At 33.7% G+C, this 21,452-nt stretch overlaps 1 protein-coding gene across 1 annotated transcript; it reads right to left on the bottom strand.

The window, feature by feature from the left end:
• Positions 1-1,891: 1,891 nt before the first annotated feature.
• On the bottom strand, positions 1,892-20,584 carry LOC127840385 (dorsal-ventral patterning tolloid-like protein 1). The gene is made up of 12 exons (XM_052368796.1): positions 20,378-20,584; positions 19,286-19,367; positions 19,051-19,149; positions 18,567-18,727; positions 17,960-18,063; positions 17,664-17,766; positions 17,259-17,456; positions 12,725-12,776; positions 11,572-11,698; positions 10,209-10,336; positions 3,640-3,712; positions 1,892-2,026 (listed from the first exon to the last, which is right to left on the bottom strand). Exons 1-12 carry the CDS (start codon positions 20,514-20,516, stop codon positions 1,892-1,894), a joined length of 1,401 nt encoding a protein of 466 aa, XP_052224756.1. The 5' UTR covers positions 20,517-20,584.
• Positions 20,585-21,452: the final 868 nt, after the last annotated feature.

Here is a 21,452-nt window from a genome sequence, read left to right as displayed (position 1 = left end):
ACTGGCGCAATTACGGGTACGTCACCTTCTTTCCATTCACCTCTGGATTTAGCTCATAGAAAATCCACAACTAATGTGGTTAAAGAAATATTACAACCCCAACAAATAATGCCTTTCAGTCTATTTTGATGTACTTTGTAATGTAAGGATCTGGTACGTAATAAAACCTTCGTTGTGAGAACACTGCTTATAGGTTTGTAACACTGCACCAGTCTCTATCATGGGAGAATAGGTTTAATACATTACATATTAAAAGTATTACTGTCATGGGACCCCAGAAGTGGTCTGTGTTTCGTGCACATTTGAAGCCTCGATTTAAACATCCATTGTCAGAAATGTTCACCATTTTGAGACGACGTGTCTCGAAAAAGACCTTTGTTATTATCGTTCGTGTATGGTTGGGTATACACGATGGATCCATTTAGCTCCTCTATTTCAATGTTAATGTTGGAGTGTAATGGAATTATGAGTATTGGATATCCAACCTTAGTTACTAAGCATATTTAACAATGAGGTTTCCTCGATATTACATTAGACAAATTTACAGAGATGTTTGTACTGTATTTATAAAAGTGCAACACTGGAAATGTCAAACAACGGCTCACGACTTATACTACCCAACACTCGTAAGTGAAGGCTTCACAACGTTTCAATCAAGTGCCGGCCAGAATATCCAATTTCTTTATGCGGACTTGGTCAAGCATTTTTTTTAAATGTCATATTGCCATCACCCTGTGGTGAAAGCTTTCAACGCTGTGAAACCATTGTACCACCTTTGGAAACATAAATAACACGGTAATTTTCAAACAAAATTATTTTGAAATCCAATCAGAGATTTCCTATAAGAACATGTTGCTATGTTAAATGCAGTGAAACAAGAAAAAAACACTGCCATTCCATATTGTTGAAACTAGTGGCAACATTTGATGAACTGTGGAATACCGCTTCCAAAGAAAAATTCATGGAAAATAAAATTATATCGTTAATATAATACCAGTGTGTGTAACAACACTATTTGCAACACTATTAACAACACTATTTGCAATGTTGCAAAAGATGTCCGAAATGCAATCATATCAACACCACCTTCGCTCCTGTTTTTCTTCGTAGTAACCATTTATGGCGCTTTGAGTGGGTAAAAATCCAAGTAATGGTTTTAGACAATACAAGTTTCAATGGTTGAAATATGGTCACAAAACAATATCAAGATTACACCTCTTAGAAGCAATTGGATTAATTGATGTGAGATAGGTTTTTGGAAATTCGAGCAGCTATATCCAAAATATTTTTTTTCAAAGTTTAAAGAACAATGCCACTGGCGGCAATGTTCTGAACGAAGCGGATCTTTGTTTATAACCTTCGCTAGAGGTTTACACAATGTACATGTGTGTACAAATATTGTTTAATCCAAGAAATGGTTTCTGTTATGAAGATTTCAAAAAGTTCAAAAACGGTATATTTAAATTAGAAAAAAAATCCGCCACAATAGGCCTTGTTGTTAAAGAGAGTAGGATAATTACTTTTTACTATTACTACTAATAATTCTAATGTAGCTGTTGTGGAAAACTGGTAACTGACTAGGAGATATTGAAATATTTAAATAAATTCAAATAAAGAATAGCCACTCCCGTCACTGGTGATGCAGCTGCACCATATTAGCAGCTTTCGTAAACGGCTATTAAAGGAAAATAACATCAAATTTGTTTCAGAATCAATGCAGCCAACGTACATATCTTTGCTTTGTGAGCTTCAAACATAGTTTTGTTTGAATAAATGCACACATGAGATGCACACGTACATGGTATGTTGTGAAACCACAGACATATTGTCGATTTAAGTAAAAATCAAACGAAAAGGTTTAAGTATCTATCTGCATGCATGAATCCATTTATTAATTGTGACTAAAAGATAACTTGCCTTGAAAGCATTCGACCATTGAAAGTGTTATGGTATGTTTCGATGTCAAATTACCCGCTCTTGCCACACACGTGTATCTTCCTTCAAAGTTTGCATTAAAGTCAGTTATCTACAAAACAAGCATCAATGCATTTATTACAAGAGACAAATGGTTGCAATAAAGCGCTTAACTGAGTTTAACATGCAACACTTTTCATTTATTTGTTGAACTGGTGACCTAGTTTTAATATTTAATAAATAACGTGGCCGATACAAAATAAACATTCAGACTAAGTGTAATCGCAATAAAGCGAGAATTGAGGCATATGTTTGTGTGTCTATAAGATTTTCCAAAGATGTAACCTGAGCTTTTTTATCTGCACTTGACCCAAGTTTTAACTAAGCCTAGATGTTTTTGAATTATTATCTTCATTTATGATTCAAATTTGGTCTGAATATATGAGGAAAATAATTTGAAAACAACGTTTTTCTGAGACCTTGTTGTTGACCCCTATTGACATGTAATCAAATTTTGCCTAAACATGGCTTATATTAAAAGCATGTTTGAGGTGATGATTTAATCATACATGTGGAATTTAGAGTGGCAATACTATCTGTTTTTTTACATGCTGCATTAGTTTTTATCCAACTTGACCCAAATTCGAACTTCGCCAAATAAATAAACATTCTGATCATGTTTAGTCAAGATCGAGTAAAAAAGGTGGCTTCTTGAGTGTTAAAAATATTGTTCTTACATTTGTCTTATGTCCTAGTAGTTGCACCAACTTAAATCATAATCAATTACATCCTAGATAATTTCAAGATAAACAGCGTGACGTGGTGTCTCCACAGATTGCTACCGTTGTATTCTTTCTTGCAGATTCAAAATTTTGTCGACGATCGAGAAAATTAGGAACAGTGTGACCAAGTGTTGTCCAGATAGGTAACGAGAGTAAAATTGACGACGCGAAATCTACGTCAGACAACAAAGGACGCACTGCTACGGACACCGGACAAAATCAAAGACTGATCAAAATAGCTTACCGTGAAAACTTCCTGTCCATCCAGTACATAAAATCCAATTTAATCAATTAATATTGTGATAAATTTCAGTAATTTAAAATTCTAACAAACACATGTTTAACTTCTAGTCTAGTTATAGTATATTTTAGTTGTCATTTCACAAAAAAACATGACACAAGAAATGCTATTTTTTTAAATGTCCTTAAAATAAAAATGTTAAATACTTCTAGGATTTTGCTATTGTGGAAATGATTATATTATCATACCACCTTAGCAATAATGACATTTGTTATTAATTGAGTTTTGATAATATGCAGCGTGATATAATTTAATGAGGCCGCGACACTTAGTGCTTTGAGCACGGCCTCACAATTCAATAGAGCCTTCTGAAACCTCAGAAAAGCGAATTATGCTAACAAATATGATAAACAATATTTCTAAGGCTGAATGCCATGCTATTTCAACACATTTTATTGATTAACCTTTTATGACCCAATTCATGCCTGAAGCTTAAGGCTCCCTAGGATGCCTCTTGCTTTTGAGACACAAGCTCACTTTTTCTTTGTTAACAAGACTTTACAATTCAACAAATGTTTAACAAATTCAAGTATTGAATACTGGTTTATGAAAGCATCGAAAAGCAATTACTCCTGCTTTCTTCCCTTCGTTACACTTACATTTTCACAAAATTATGATTGCATAAAGAAAAAAATCATGTACCAGTAGCAATCCCTCATCATCTCTCAATTTAGTACGGTCTCGGTAATTCCCAATAGCCTCGTTTTTAAAATACCTGAAAATATATAGTGTTATACATTATTTAAAAACGAAGATAATTTTTCAAATTTTACCAAGATCTACCATGTGTTTTGACAAACAAATATGATTTTTAGGAATATAACAGCAGATCACAAATGACAAGGAAAATTTTAATCTTAAATTTACAGAATTGTGTAATGGACATGTACAAGAAACGGAATCATTATTTGTTAACGATGGGGGCGTAAACTTGTTTTCATTTAAAACACATATGTAAGCTTACAATGTTGTGTCATACAACGCCGGTGAAAATTTACAACTTTCAATTGCATGTTTGATAATATGACGCTCCTATGCTATGTTGTTACTTTAAATCTAAATGAAAATGGAAAGGAAAAAACATGGCATAACAGTGAATCGATCGAATGTCTTTGCATCGATATCTCAGCATTGGCATCATGGCATTTTCCATTTACTTCTATCACTTAATTAAATAAGCAGACACCAATTCGTCTATTCATTAACTGAATAAAATATATGCCACGAATCAATACCGTATGTATTTATTTTGACCTTGCGGTCAAGGATAACCCATGAAAGTGCAAGCACTTATTTCCAATGGGGTCCTTTGGTTTTGCTGAAGAGACAGCAAGCAGAAGAGACAGTATTGGGATACAAGGAATCCGGGTGCGATACCCTAGCTCTTTTGCGAATAGATACCTTGGTTCTTTTACGTGCTCAGTGTATAGCACCGATACACGCGAGAATTACCTGGGTATCATACCAGTACATCTCTAGTTGGGTGGGAAACACTTGAAGCATTTCTGAAATTTCCAGTGCCCCGGCCGGGATTTGAACCGGGGACATCTGGAATGGTAGACCAGAGTGTTACCACTCGACCACCGCACCACCCATACCGACCTCTACAAACAATTAAGTTATTATGTATGTGTATTTTGTGCTTTGTTAAAGAGGAACTGTTTATTTCAACATATTGATTTGAACAATTTTGTAACTTTTGGTTGATTATTCTTTGCTATAAAAATACCTTTTTATCGGTTTGCATTACTAACTTTCAGTATTACTAATTTTACAAGCATAAAGATGTTGGTGCTACACAATCTTCGTCTGAAAATTAGCACACCCTAGCTTTCCATGCGGTCCGCAGAAATTATTTGACGTTGTACTTTCTGCGTATATTCACGTGTGTTCCTGTGCATGTGTGGTTTAATTTTCGATTACGTCACAGATTCAATTATACATGCATTGTATTGATGAAATTAAACGTTTATAAAAAGGCACTGTCGAATTTTTGTATAGGGGTATTTTTAATATTATGGAATAACATTAATTGAAGTTTACAACAGCCGCTCTTTTTGATCTCTCAGAGTTTCTTTTTTTTTAAAGCAAAAGTTATGCATAGTATATGCCTAATTATGCAAGTTGTTGTTATTTTTAAGTAATCCGGATTTTTTTCTTTTTTGCAATATATTCCTCAGGACATGTATCCCTGATTTTGAGTGAAAACCATTATTTTATATTAAGTTTTATCCTGCCTCTGTCGCAAATATTGACCAAATAAAGCAGGGTCGAATAAATTGTCCTATCTTCGGTCAACAGGAAGTGTATTCCTACGCACGTTGTGACGATTAACATGTTCTAATATTTGACCTTTGAAATTTATTGGGACTCATCATGAATGTTACCGTTATATTATATATCATACTTTTTTTCTTCTTTAAAATATATTACCGAACCAGCTTTCCGTATTTATCATTTTCATTTACTTTATTACGCAATTTATGACGTATCTAGGGTGACGTCATTTCTAGGACGAAAAATACTTTCTAGTTTCTCTCAGGATTTAAGGGACAACAATTTCGACATGGTGGTTTTAACAGTATTTTTTTATATTTTTAAAGCATCGAACGAATCATAAACGTATTTCGGATTGTGTGTTTGTCATTCATAATTGTAAACTTCGATAGGAATAAGATAATTCGCTACGGCAGGATTACGATTTCGTAAATCGGGTTTTGGGTCAGAGTGGTTAGCATTCGATACAAACGCTATAAAAAAGAGTGTGTTTTAAAACACATTTCGATAATAGAGATGGAATAACAGAAAATGGATTTCGATAAAGGGATGGAAGAACAGAAAATGGATGTGTATATCGTGGTAAATTTATAGTTATAATCAATGAATCAAAGTTGTCATTAGGGTAAATAAAATTTAGTTTTTGTTTTGCTGCTCATTTTTTTCATTTCCTACCAAGAAAAATAACACATTCTCGATTCGTTTGTTATTTCTTCTCATATTTTCAATAGGAAAGTATTAAAAGGAACAGTTTAAAGTGGAACTACTATTTACGTGACACAATCGGTAGTTATTCGGTCGTCTGGAATGTTGTGTACATGTAGGCCTAGGAGGCTCGACAAGAATAATTATATTGTTATGTCAATTTATCATTTGTCTTTGATAAAATGTGTCAACGACATGAAGCAGGATAAATAAAATACATGGTTGGTGCCGAGATGGAGAAAGTTTATCCGGTTCGGCCCGAAAAGGAAAAATAGGGCTCGCTTAAGCTCACCCTATTTCCTTTTTCTAAGCCTCACCGGATAAAATTTCTCCATCTCGGCACCAACCATGTCTTTTCTATATAGTGAACTTTGCGTTTGATGTTGACCAAATCCGGCCCGTAGATCAGCGCGTTGTCTAGTTTTTAAGCCAACCCGTTTATAATCTACAATCAAACGCTTTGATTCTTTAATGTTTACTAAGAATGACCGTGAAAATGGCCCAATCCATGTCCTGTTCAATCCCAATCTAGGCCACAGGCGTTTACGTACAGTTTTAACAAATCTCTCGTAATTGAGAGGGCGAACACAAGTTATTTATATTTAGTTACGGTGAAATTTATGGTACCATTAAAGTAGCTCAATTTGTTATTAAAAATAAAGCTGATCTCAGTTTGTCACTTATAATTGACCCTAGCAATGACTTACGCAATGTCAAGAGGGAATAGGAGTGAATGTTTTGAAGCGTGTCTGCAAGTTAAAATATCTTTTGTCTCTTAAAATTTGGAAGCATTAGTGATATAATGGGCATTTTTCACTGTTGAATTAAATTGTGTCTTTGTGTCGTATGCACAAATCTGCATGAACACTATATTTAGATTCACATCGTACATCAAATCATTTCTGTCGTCAAATGTCATAACACCTATATACTGTTTGATTCCAATAATGTCGCTTTAATGGAATTACCATTTTTATTCATTTGATTCTTAATATTAAATCACCTAAACTTGTTTTATTAGTAGCACAGCCCCATTAATATTTTTATTTACAGTACTGCCCCTGGATTTTGTTCACGTCATTATGTCATTATGGATTTTTGTGAGGTCATACGACCGACTTTCCCAGTTTTTATCTACATGCATAGGTCATTGGGTTTATAACGTTCCATTTTATTTATATTTTCCCTCTGATAGGCGTTTCTTGTTTGATTTAATTATTATTATTTTATTTAGCAGTCACATAAACAACCAAGCAATGTAATATGGAATTGTTACACCCATTATTGCTGCTTTTTCCTGTATTTGCGCGATGATTATCTGAGATATTAACTCCATGACGCTATATTCTCAAAGCTTTTTCTATAAAGAAGGAATGTAGTTGACCATTGTTAATAGTTTTATTTGATCGTTCGTCAAAAAGTTGTAACTCTGTTACTCTTGTATCTTCAATGCAATTGAGTAATTAAATAGTAATTAAATTGAATGCGTTTTAATTCCCTTTTATTATTGTTTAATTTGAGTTACACTGCTGTGACGTTAAATTTTATTTACACTTAAATGTATTATGAATATTGCTGGGCCAAGCGTGAGGTTGAGCGCTCTATAACCAGGTTTAAACCCCCAATGCGTTGCATTGACCGTTCCAAGGCGGTGACCCCAGCTTTATTCTTATTTGCGTTTATGTTGTTTTGTATTGTGCTGTATTGTGCTGTTTTGTACTGTTTCGGCAATCGGTCACTTGCCATAAATAAAGGACCAACTAATTGTTTGTAATAAGATTTCAATACTGCTCCAGCAGCTGGAGTTTCACTTCTTTATATTGATAGCGTATAAAGCTTCATTAAAATGTCCATGTTCGAACAGATTTTACATCTATATAACTTGCATGCAAACTTTTTTTCTAAATGCAAGCAAAAAATCAAATTTCCAACCATCAAAGTTACCAAACTTGGCCTATGAGCATTTCAATATGAGAAATAACTTAAAAACGTTTGACTAAAATCCCTCAAGCCATTTTTTAACAACTAGCTTCCCAAAATAAACTCTCTAACGTTCTCGAAAAGGTATCATGAAGTTTCGTTATAAGTGGTAGCTACTTTACAGAAAGCTAAATTTACCAGACCCGGTATATGTTGTTATTCTTACATTTGCTATACATGCTTTCATTTTGAATTAAATTCCTCAAGGAATTGCCGAGACATTATCTCACCGACAAAACTTTAACCTACATCGGGAGCCGACGCCCACGCCGGGGTGATAAGAATTGCTTACACTGTATTCGTTAAGTTCAGCTTATAGCCAGATGCCTGTTAGCAACATTTCGAGTCCATTATCAAGAATGCTCATAAATGCAGTACAATTTGCTTGTTTGAGATTGGCCTTTAAATGCGACATTTACATTTTGTAATAATATTGGGTAGGGTACAATTATAAATTGGCGCGACACGCTTTATCTTCATAGTGAACAGTTTTGAATGCAACGTTACAGTTCAGACAAGCTATATAATGGCAACATGGGACATCTGAGAGCTAAGATGACATGTCAAATAGGCAAAACCGCATGTGTATATGGTGAACATGTGTAGTAAGGAATTTGAAATATGCACGAGCGATGATGAATTAGCAGTCTAGACACTATATGTGACCTTTACCTAAAGCTACACGATGAACAAATCAGTTTTAACAGTATTGTAGGCTAGACAAACAGTTGAACTTGATACTTGATCTTTGAGCTATAGAAATATTTACCTAAAACTACACACGTCTCCACGTGACGAATATAATTCAAAAGTAACATGGTGAAGAATGAAGGCACCGTTGGTATTTTGGTCTAGTATGACCTTTCACATCTATTTTGCATTGACCTTCAGGAAGGAAACGGGTTTTAAATGCGACACCCCGTCTCCTCCCTGTCAACTTTTGTGATTAGTTATTTGAAATTGAATGACGAATGACGCAGTTAAAGCTCATATGAATCATACACAATCGATCGTTGTGACCTAAACGTTTCGCAATTGGACTCGACGAAAAATGACAAGAGGAGTTGAGTAAAAAGACTTACTTCTTATGAAATTCTTAATGCCTCCCTTTGTTTTGGGGGGGAGGAGGCAAACAAAATGAAGCCATTGTGCCAACAAAAGATGTTTGTGAAACATGTATGCCCCCAATACACAACTTGCAAATATTGCAATTGGTAATTTTGTATGCTCTGTAAAATTTACGTATGACTTTAAAATCGATTGCGGGTAATTTGTCCCTCAAAACAAACCAACATTTTAGTTTAAACGACCCTACAAGTTTTCAAGATAATGCATAAGAGCCCCTTTCAAATTGACCTTCGACCTGTTTAAATCCAAGTTAAAAGTCGTCTTCCGTTCCTCTTCAATTACACACATGATCGTAAGTGAAAACTTTTCTATGTATAATGCAGACACTAAATTTATATTACACGCTCTTATTTAGCTTCCTGTCCTCAAAATCATTAGGAGTCTTTCTTTCCTCCAAGTAACCAGCATTGCAAGTAACCAGCATTGCAAATAAAATGTTTGTCAAAGCGTTCTCTTAATATTGTGTAGAAACTAATTTTAATACACAACACATTTGACATAAACTTTGACCTGTTGACCTGAAAATCAATACACGTCAGTCATTCGAAAAAAATACACCTTTGCCAAAACGATATATAACCCACAGTATACATATAATCTTGAATTGAATCATTATTAGTCATGACAAACGGTCAAAACGAAAAATCATAGAAAACGATTTTGAATCGGTCTATTCAGATTGTCGAAAAAATGCCCCGAATATACTTTAAAAGAATATCGCAATCAGCCGAAATCCGAAATTAATGCGGAAATTTATAACGGTACACAACCTTAATAAAATCCAACCTCCGCGCAGAGATTTGACCTGAACCAGCATAGCTGGATCAAATCCCTGCCTTCATAACCAACCTAGCGATGGTAGCCGAGCCACGTGGTAAATAATTTTCCTGTTGTTGTTTTTACTTTTTTATAATTTATGTAATTTATTTTTTATTATAAACCTCAAATAATACACTCTTTTCAAAATATAAAAGAAAATGATACTACTTTTCATAATATAATACTAAAATAATCCTACCAAATATGGTACGATTTTCTTGTGACGGCAGAGATTGTATGTGAGAGCATGGAACGACAAATCTGCGTGACGATTGAATACAATCAAGAATCATTTGACTCACCAAGAGTAGACAACTTGTTCTCTTGAAGCCGGGTTCTCCACTCTACACAAGCTCACCGACTGTCCGCCTGTTTTGACAATCCTGCTTTGTGGCACTTCTATGAATTTCAGGTGACCCACAGTTGGGCCCTATTATATATTGATAACTGGTTATGTTGACAAACTGTATGCAAAATGTGTTTGCACCTGTCTTTATTTTCAAGAACCAAAACTGATTAAGATAATTGATGTAAAGGTACATCGCAATAAATATGTTATGTTATTTAAAAAATTGACAAAAACGAAATGATCTTTTATCTTGCATCTTAATTTTTTAGCTTTGTAAACTGTGACCTCCGGGACGTGGTAAGATTTTACCTAATTATAATTATGTTAACAACAATTCCATAGGACGACAATATGCAGTTAAATACCAAATAGGAAAGGTAAAGTGAAGAAGATATATTGTGATAGTCGCCAAATTACATAAGAATATAAACACAATGAAGCCCACATAGGGTTGGTAAATTATACCCCTGAGGCATAATTGATATTTTTAAGGACAAAACTATCGAATTTTAAAGGGGCCGTCCAACAGATAAAGCGTCGTATCGACGCGATTCGATATTTTGCGAAACTACGAGGATTGCTTATATAAGTAATCAATACATCCGCTTTGAATGTGAGCGTGGATGGTCGAGTGGTTTAGGCGGGAGGCTTTTTACTACAGGAATCCAGGGGTCAGTGGTTCGAGCCCTGTTGAGGGTTACTTCATTCCCTTTTTTTAAATTGTATTCTTGTTTTTTTACTGGAGATTTTTAGTTCAAAAGTTCAAATTTATCAATATAAAGCTTTTAAATCATTTAATGACAAGCTTCAATACATGCCAAAATCTGTTGGACGGCCCATTTAATGGAAATACTTTAGGCCCTGCGGTTTCAAAAATGATGCTTAATCAAACTTCTCAGTTTCGACGACATTCACGTGCAGCAAATCGTTAGTATAAGAATATATTTAAAAGAGATCTGTGCTGCAAATATTATCGTTAATGCCGAACGGTTGTTAATGTAACACCGCACCAATGCACACACTAACATACATTGACCCACTTGCGATGACATAAGCTCAAAATTTTGGGTTCAGCTAATCTATTAAATGAAATTGGTCCATCTTGGAACAGACCTTCCAGGCAAAATTTAGTAATATATTTCCCAGTTTTATACAAATATTAACTTTAATAGTTATGATACTGAAAATACCTTTGATGAGTAGGGCCCAGGTATTGACTATGATAAGTAAAAAGATGTCTGTTCCTAATGATCGGGTATGTCTACAAAAAATAGGAAAAGCAAAAAACATGCAAGCGTATGTGAACACATACTTACCGCCGTTTCATTGCAGAATTTCCCAGTGAACCCACCGAAACAGAAACACTGATCACCTCTGTTGGTGTCCACACACGTGGCTCCATTCTCACAGAGATCAACACCACACTGAGACCCAGGAATGCACCTGTGTGTTAAATAAGTCACTTTGTAAAATAACTCACTATGATATACACTAACAACATTTTTTTTTTACATTTAAGGCAGATGGGACATTGACTGTCAATAGAATAAAGCAAATGTAGATTCTTAAGGTTATGCGAACTAACAACAACTGTTTAATATATAAAAGAAATATGTTTGAGATTTAAATGTACAAACATCAATGAGAAGTCTATACAAGTTAAAGACATGTAAACCTAACTTATTTTCTAGAACGGAACATATTTATAGCATGTTTAATGGTTGTGTATGACAACATAAGAAATGAATAACTATTTTATTAAGCCTTTAGAAACGACACTGTCAAAGCAATTTTAATAGCGACATTCAGGGATTGGAATGTAGGTATGTTCGTAACGAAATTATCTGCGCGTCATGTTTTCCACATACTATATGGTTTATGCTTTATTGTAAAAAATGGATTTTATTGATAATGTTTTTTTTTCCAAATATTAAGTGAGAAAAACAGATTTAAAAACATTGATCGAGCATACATTTCCTTTTATTATTGTATACTCACCACACATTGGAACTGTATTCCAAGTATGTGAATTTATTCTATATGGTGATTTAAAAGATACCAACAACCCCGAACTTAAATAAGGCCATGCACAGAAATAAACACTGGGGTTAAAAATGGACATCATATCTGGAAAGTTTCGTGAAGATTTGGTGAATGAGTAAAGATAACTGAAACGGCGAATTTCGAATTTATATATATATTATAAACACATGGCAATACATCTAAACTGCCGATTTCGATTTTGATGGTTATCGAAATTTACATCCAGTTTGTGTCAACACACATTTGCAGAAAGTTTGGTGAAGATTCGATGAAAATTGAAAGACTCAAAAAGTGGAGGCCGTCCACCCATCCGCCCATACCCCCATTATAAAAGAGGTTCCAATAACATACGTCCCATTCTTTAAATATCATATACATATGAGAAAAATAGATGATCCCATTCATTAAATTTCATAATTTACTTACATCTTTTCAAAGCCCTGTAGAACACAGACTTCTTGCTTGTTGCATCCGCAATCTAAAATGTCAAAACATGAACTTGTATTATTGAAAATACATATTTGTATAACATCCTTAGCTGCAGTTATCATCCACATAGCTTTCATTTGAACTATATAAACAGTTTATGAAAAAAATATTTAAGAAAAACTATAAGAGAATCGTATTATATTTTATATTATACACACTTTAACAAAAGTGTGCCAATCTATTTAGACTTAAACTGCTTTCATCTATTGTATTGTCTTATTTCCACGTATTTAACATGTAGAGGGTCTTGTAACGGTTACTGTTTTTTTCCGTTAATGTAATGAACTACACTCATCTCAGTTAGTGAATGTGTATATAATGAGTGAGCGAACCAGAGTGAGGGAGTTAACAAATCAATATTTAAACAAGAGAACATGACAATTGAGAGAAATAGTGAGAGAGTGAGTCAGTGAGTCAGTGAGTATATATATATATATATATATATATATATATATATATATATATATATATATATATATATATATATATTTGAATATATATTTTATTCCAACTGTGGTGCTGTTTAACATAGTCCGTCCATTTTTCCCTAACATTTAGTTGCTGAGTTTGTTTATCAAACAACAAGTCATTTTGATTTTAATGAAGTATAATTGATTTACAAACAAGCTTCTCGAGCGTTTTGCACACAATGGATTTAAGGCGTACTCGATTATAATTGCTTACTTGAGAAAGAGTTTCTTTTTTTAAATAAAGGGGTGATTCGAGCCTCTTTCCATGTAGTCGGAACTATACCAGACGATACAGATTTGGTAAACATTTATGTTAATGGTTTGACAAACACATCAGCAATTCCCTTGAGAAAAACTTGATTAACATTTCCGGTACCATATATTTGTTTTTATCAAGTTCATACAGCAATCGTTTTTCTTCAGATATAAGTACATCTGTAAGGTAATTTAATACTTCATTGTCAGTAGCATCAGGTACTGTTTGTTGGTTCTTAGTTACAAACACAGTTCAAAACAATTATAAAACATTCCCGCTTCCTCAATATTTGATTTGATAAATTAACTATTTCTGCTTTTAGGTTAAGAACCCATCTACAAATGTTGGTTTACTCTTAACATATCTCCAAAACTGTTTAGGTTCATTTTTAATTTTCTGTGATATGTTTCGCTTCTTTAATAGTCTTTATTTTTATTCTTGACCCATTCATTTGTTCTGCTTCTGGCCTGTTTATACTTTTCGAAATCGCCCATTCTCCTTGCGGCTAGGTATTTATTCCAAGCATGCCGTTTTCTTTTATTATGTAATAATGTTTCATCAGTCATTCACACGGGTTTTTGCTTGCAGCCCTTTTAAGTTAGCTTTTAGGGACGTATTTCTTAACACAATCCTAATCATTAACAGCCCACAATTCTTCTGCACTAAATGCCTAAAATTCACACAAGTCCAGGCGATGCCTTCCACTCCGAAGTAAATCTCATTAAGTCCTACTTCGTGTACAAATGTCTTTCATTACCACCTCAATGCTTGGTTAAGTAGCTAATCAATTCAGTTTTGAAGTTGATAAGCATTTGTACGAATACACTTACACATTGTTTATACATTTATTTATTTAATAATCATTTTCTGTATTTCAATTTTAAGTTTGTTCTTGGTCGATCGATGGATGTTCAGTTATCTCACTGGTCCTCTGACTATAACAGTTCGTGGATCTGCTTAATTCAGAATTGTAACACACCACACTGACTAAACATCCTCTTTGTCTTGGCTAGACTTTGATAACCCGTTTTTAATAAACAATTTAAGAAAGAACATGGTTAAAACTTTAAACTGGAACATTAACGCTATTTACAATGTTTAAATGTTAGTAATTTAGATAACATTGACTACCAGGCTCAGACGTGCTCATTTCGCCTCCTTCTACACTGGCACATGACTTTCTCTCAATGATTTCCTACTATACATTCTCTCAATGATTTCCTACTCTCCTACTATGCAAAGTATAAGTCTTTAGTTTTTCCTCTATTGGCTCCTCTGTAGTTTTGATTCTAGGGCTTCATATTCTTCATCCTTTCCTCTTGAGTTAGGTTCGGTGTTATAAAAAATCCTGCTCCATTCATGGTCATAATCCTCTCCTCTCCTATTTTAGACCTGAAAAATTTGGTCCAATCACATTGCATTTACGCTCTTCGCTCTTCTATAATCCAAAATAGCCTTTTCTGCATGATGTTCAAAAACTCCTTGAAACGATTTATTACGATCCACAACCGATTCCTCACATGTCTGGACTCTTTGTTGTTGCAAGTTAAATGACTTATAAAGTTCTGCTAATTTAGGCAAAACTCCTACGCACGCGCCACAGTTAAATGATTGTTTTTTACATTTGAATCACCCTTTAAAACATTAATTTAAACCTCGCACTTTACACAATTTTGTTGTTCACAATCAACATCATCTTGAATTTATTCAAAACAATCCAAGCCAGATGATAGTGAACACTTAATTAATCACTGCGACCAATGCACATCACAATTTAACACAATAATCCAAAGGATTTTGATTGATTTATAAATGAATGGTTAGCCATTATTATGTCCATGTTTTTCCATCCCACCATTGGGAACGGACGATCGCTCATATTAAAATTTAAGTGATTTAACTCTACTTATTTATAATAATACGACTATAAGTTACTTTAAAACACTATTCGTGGTCGTAAAATGTACATATGCGTTGTTATTTGCGTATAGCTCGCCATTCCTAAAAGAACAAATTTATATGTGGCATCATTTTCGGATATTTTTCCCCCAAATATTTCGTCGCTGTCATAAATGCAAATTTATCAGAGAAATGTAAGAGTGAAGTATATTTGTAATTTATAAATGCAGATTCTTTTGTGTTTCTATATATGCTCTTTATATGTTATTGTTAGTCAATATGTATTATCATGGAATATTTCCCGCTACAGAACTTTCTTTAGGATTTGGGACTCCTAAATGCATGTGAATGGTTGTTGTTATCCTACGTTTGTTATTATTGGATTGCCAAATTCTAAAGTCATGTTCCTAAGCTTTAAGCAACTGATGAAAAAACCTTTATATATCTGTGATGATCTGTTTTGGTCTGAAGTGATTACAATTGACATTGCTTGTACAATCGCTTTATCTCAAAATGTAGTTTGATTCATTAAGTATTGGTTGACGTCAACCCATATGGCTTAATTCACTATTCCTTATATGGAAATCTTGCAATAAGTTTTAGTGTACATCAACGCACAAGATCGTACTTGTTGTTATTTTGCTTGCCAAAAATTAAGAGTTTCATCAAGAAATTCTGAGAGCTTTATTGGCATTATTTCAAGTATTATACTGTTGAATTATGTTTTGTGTGTTTGTTTAATAACTAACCTATGTGAAATGACTAAATATCGCAGCTGTGTTTTTGAAATTATTGGAAGTGCTATCCTTACACGGGCACAAATAACGATGCATAAATACACGGTCTACCGTTACTGAAAGAGAGGTACATTACAATACGTATTATTGTGTTAAGGATATGACCCGAACAAATGTTACACATAAACATTACACAACTGGCAATCATTGTGAAAAGAGGAAAGCAATAGCTATGCATGCACTTCTCTTCCGCGAAAGCTTCCTATAAATGACGTTTCAAGTTGAAACTTCTTTTTTCAAGATATTTCAAGGGAATATTAATCTGTTAAAAATAAAAACCACTAATTTTGAAATACTGAAAGCAAGACTTATAGTTCTTGAGCACTGCAACCTCATTCAGATCTATCTCCACGAAGTTTTCAAAATATTCGCAGAAATAAATAAGGTGTATAATTACCTTCTGGACAAATATGGAAGCAATAATTGGCTCTGTTTCACTATTTAAGCCGGAATTGAGATCTGTATATCGACCTTATTTTCAGACGATACCTCGAATCTTTTATGAGATATGCTCCAGACAAAATTAAAATAAAATAATCAGGGTCATCCGTCGAACATGCAATATTAAATCTAATCATATAATATTTTTATAATTGCCATTACTATTGTCAAATATTTTCATTTTCAAACATTCTGATTCATTAATTATCGCATTTCCTAGCTCTGTTATGACTCAATTTGTCCCGCACTCCCTTTTATGTGTTTATATGACCAACACAAACAAGTGCTGTGCCACTGCAATTAAGCGAGTTCTTAAAAGAGAGAAGATATTTTTTAAGTCAAGTGTGTTTCTGTTTTATTTCTTAAGATTGCTGCAACAGATTGAACTTGGTTAAAACTATGGATAATCATGGATACTCATGTAATGTTAGTACATTGCCTGAAGGCTGTTCATGCATAGCATTAATCTTAAAATGGACACTTGCTACTTTCAAAATGTTCTACAGAGCTATGGTACTTCTACATGTTCTCCAGTAAATATAATATGACAATACTTAATGCTTTAAGAAATAATACCGTTTGTTTCATACACAAGGTCAAACACATACCGTTATCTCCTTCGACGAATGGATGTGGAGGAGAATATATCCCCGGTTCTGTCGTGCAGGTTACGACGGAATATGTAAAATAGAAACGGGTAGCCTTGGTGCTCCCCTGGTTATGGTACTCAATAAAGAGGTGCTTAGCACATACTGACTCTTTCAGTAATGGCTTCCCACTGGAGATCTTCCAAAGATGCTCGCCATCTGTGCGTTACGGCATTTTATAAAAGATAAGGTTGATTAACAGGCACTATAAAGGTTATATACAAAGCTCACTATAAACGGTAAGTAAGGATGCAGAAGAACAGACAAATATTGGAAACATTACAACACATATGAAACAATTAAACACGCTATTAACTAAATATTTGTTTCTGTTAAACATGAAATGAAATGAACTATACAGCTTACGTGTGCTTACACCGTCCCGAATTACAATACGTTTTTCATCATTTGATGTTGACCCAAAATAAATGAACTTCAATTTAATTTGAACCGTTAAACCTTCGGGCGCCTGAAGAGAAAGTCATTGAACGAATAGTAAACACGAGAAGTTACGTAGTTACAAGTAAACAAAAGTAATGCATAGTTATAAAAGTATCTATTTACATTTAACAGTTATGCATAATAATAAGAGTAGTTACATTATACATTATTAAACCAAAAAAGGTATATAAGTTATTCTATTTGGTAACCGAGTTATTTACCTCCAAAGAATAAAAGCAGTTCCCCGGATTATCATAATTCCATATGTCGCCGTCTTGACCCTGAATTGCCAGAATCGTGCTGTTGCATTTCCCTTCTGGTGAATCTATCATCAAACACAATCGTGTATCAAATGATGGTATGATATATTTAATAATACAAGTTAAAATTGTTTGCGAGGAACTCCTACATGGCTACTTTTATGAATGTTTGCTGTCGTGTAAGAGCAGTGGTTAGAAAACCATTTGAGATAATCTGTTCAAAAATATATGTTTTAAAATCTGTTTTAAAATTTCCATGTTTATGATAATGTGACTCTCCAGACAAGTTTGGACGGACAAAATTGAAGTATGAATGAACGGAAAGTCCATTGCTTAACGCATCACACTTTGTGGGGCATAGAAAATAACGCTTCAACGTAAGCTTCGCATATAACACCACGTTCGTTTTGATTGTTTGATTTTGGTCAAAATATTCACCATAAACGTTTGAAAATAAAACGTTTATTCCGTAATATTTTATGTCAAAGCATTTTTAACCACAATTCCGAATATATCATGGATTTATGTTTGGGTATATACGTTATATATCTTATTTATGCTGACTCACTCGGAACGGTCATCAAATTGAATTTGAATCCTTTGCCGCTGACATCATCGTCAGATACGAATGTCACAGTGAGGTCGTTGCTCGTGGAAACGTAGACCAAGTGCTCCTTGTCGCAAAATGTGTTATTCCGGGACCCATCCACTACCAGAACATAATCATACCTGAAAAATATCAATTTTACCAAATCTAAGGATTGATAAGTATAATCAAGTAATATCATTGATAAGTACGTAATAAAACATAACATTATTCTAAACAATTTTAGTCAATTCAATTTTCAGTAAATACACAATAGTACTTTCAGTTAACACATAGTATAGTTTCTAGTCAATAGAATTTCGTACCTGTGTTTACACAAGATTTTGTTTGAATTAATGGTTAAACTCGCAACAAGAGACGCCCTTTTTTCCAAAATTGGGTACAGTATATAACTCCACCACAACCCTCAATTGTGTAGTTATAATGTTTTATTAATATAACTCACTGACAGTTAGAACTAGCTTCCAGGTCGAAGTATTCCGAATTTATGACCACGTGATGCCCATCTGGTACTTTGATCTTCCACTTGATCTCTTTATTAGCCCTAAGTAAAGTTAGACATACAAATGATAATTATTCAGAATAGAACGTCAAATAGAAATATCATAACAATTGTTTGCTTTATTCCTCAAAATCCACCGAAAATTTTGTAATTAATAGGATGTTTTTATATGACTTACTCGTACAGTTCTTTCCCAGTGAGATCTTTTGTAGGGAGCTGAATAACACCTTTATCCGCGCGAAACTCTACGTCGAAGCTTGCTGAATGGAAACAAACGACATGTACCCATAAGTTAAAAAACAGACACCAATGAAATACAAATGAAATACAAAACATACCCATCGCATTTAAACCATGAAGGTTTGCATACAAAAGTAATAATGTGTAATGTGTCGCATATGTTCAAAGACGTTTCATTATCAAGGTGCATAACAAAAAATGTAATTTAACAAAAAATAAACTGCATGTACATATATATAGTCATTGGCGAACGCAAGGAAATATTATTTCGAACATGTAAAAAATTTAGCAGGTGCTGATATAGTATTAAAGATTTTGGGGGTATAATATTTAACTAAAAACAAGGTTAAAAAAATCCACATCAAACTGCACAATAAAGGTAAAGTAACGTTTAATTTGAACATCCACCCTTTCAGCAAAGTCTTAGTACTGTGTACGTCTGCACGATATACATTTAACTTCATTTGTGTGAGTCACCAGAAACTTATGAAAGTTGACAGTTTTTCATCTTAGGCAAAAAAACATTTTATTGTTATTTTTTGATATTTTTTACAGTAAGTTTTACGAAAATATGTACTTATCGTTATTGACCAATTGAGTGACATAAACACATTACATAAACATGTGTATACTAGTAGCTAATCGTAAATTGAATTCAAGTGATTGGAAAAAGTAGAACTTAGAAAAACATCTTTTTTTGGAGGGTGGAGCACGAAATTTCCCCCTTTAAATCCGCCAATCAGAAGTAAGAACACAATAACTACTACAATTGTATCCATATATAATTGATAATTTTGAATAGAAGACACGTATATACTTAGAAATACAGAGGCATTAATGCGCAATAATTTTCAATGAAAAAATTTAAGTGAATTTCGTGAGCGCTTTGTTTACCAAATTGTTGTTTTCAAGAATTATATAGCTGTAAAAGTATCCATAAGCTAGAATTTATATCGCCTGGCGTGCGATTCGTCCAAAATATGACTGTATCGAAAAGTAGAATGTCTACCAGGTTCACAAATATAATTACCCTGTCTCCGAAGACGAGTCTTAGCAACAGTTTTAGCCACCTTGACAACCAGAGGAGATGCATGGTATGTTCCGACGAAAAATGCGACGAAAAGGAATACCATCAACATTTGTAAACTGAACTTCAAATCCATTATCATCAACGGATATTAACACAGAGAGAGTTATTTAAATGTGTTCATTTTAAACAACTGTTTCAATAACATGTTTTATGCTCACACTTGCAATCTAAAAGCTGGTGCAGCGACCTTATTACAACATTTTGTGCAAGCTCACTTATAAATCCACTTAATTATTTTCCACATCAGCAGTGAGTATCAAGTGTTTTGCTAAAGACGTAAAGAGTTGCATCCTTTAGTTATTGGATACACTTAAAGAATGGTTAAAATAGAGCAACTTTGTGCAAAATCTGTATACATGTAAACTTTATATTATATGATATGATGATATGTATGTTCTCAAACTTTTATATGTGTTAAGTTAAAAAAAGTAATGATTTAGTGATGACATACATCAGCTCGAACTTTTATTAAACAAATATGTAAGGATAAAGTTTTTCTAAGCTTTATCACCATTAATCCTTTTAAATTATCTGCGTGCCTGAAAATAAAGATGGCATGAAATCCGACGTAAGACACTAGCCATGTTTTTACGTAAATCAAACGCAAAACGTTTCCACTGCTCACAAACGTCTCTCCATTCAAGATTATTCCACAGTATGTATCGTCGAGGGCTTGGGAGTCTGTGAAATAAGCATAACAGTAAAGCGAACGTCTCAGTTAAACGATCTTCACGATTTACGGTCAACTTAGCAGAGCCGTAAAAAATATTAAAACACCATTAGATGGCAGTGCTTTCAGATAAATGTTAACACAATTTGAACGTGTATTTATAAAAATGATTAACGTATTATGTAGCTGCGCTTAGAGAAACCATTTACACTAACATACCACAAGGAGGCTTATAAACATGCTTATTCAGTTCAATGTTCGACATAAACCTTCAGATGATTTTGTGGTTTACAGAGAAATTTGCATGAAACTGTTCATGAGACAATGGGCATGGCGTTCCCATGT

The sequence above is a fragment of the Dreissena polymorpha genome, chromosome 8, assembly GCF_020536995.1.
Source record: "Dreissena polymorpha isolate Duluth1 chromosome 8, UMN_Dpol_1.0, whole genome shotgun sequence".
NCBI lineage: Eukaryota > Metazoa > Mollusca > Bivalvia > Myida > Dreissenidae > Dreissena > Dreissena polymorpha.
The sequence above is the reverse complement of the archived record's forward strand: the minus strand, read 5'-3'. Positions and strand labels throughout refer to the sequence as shown.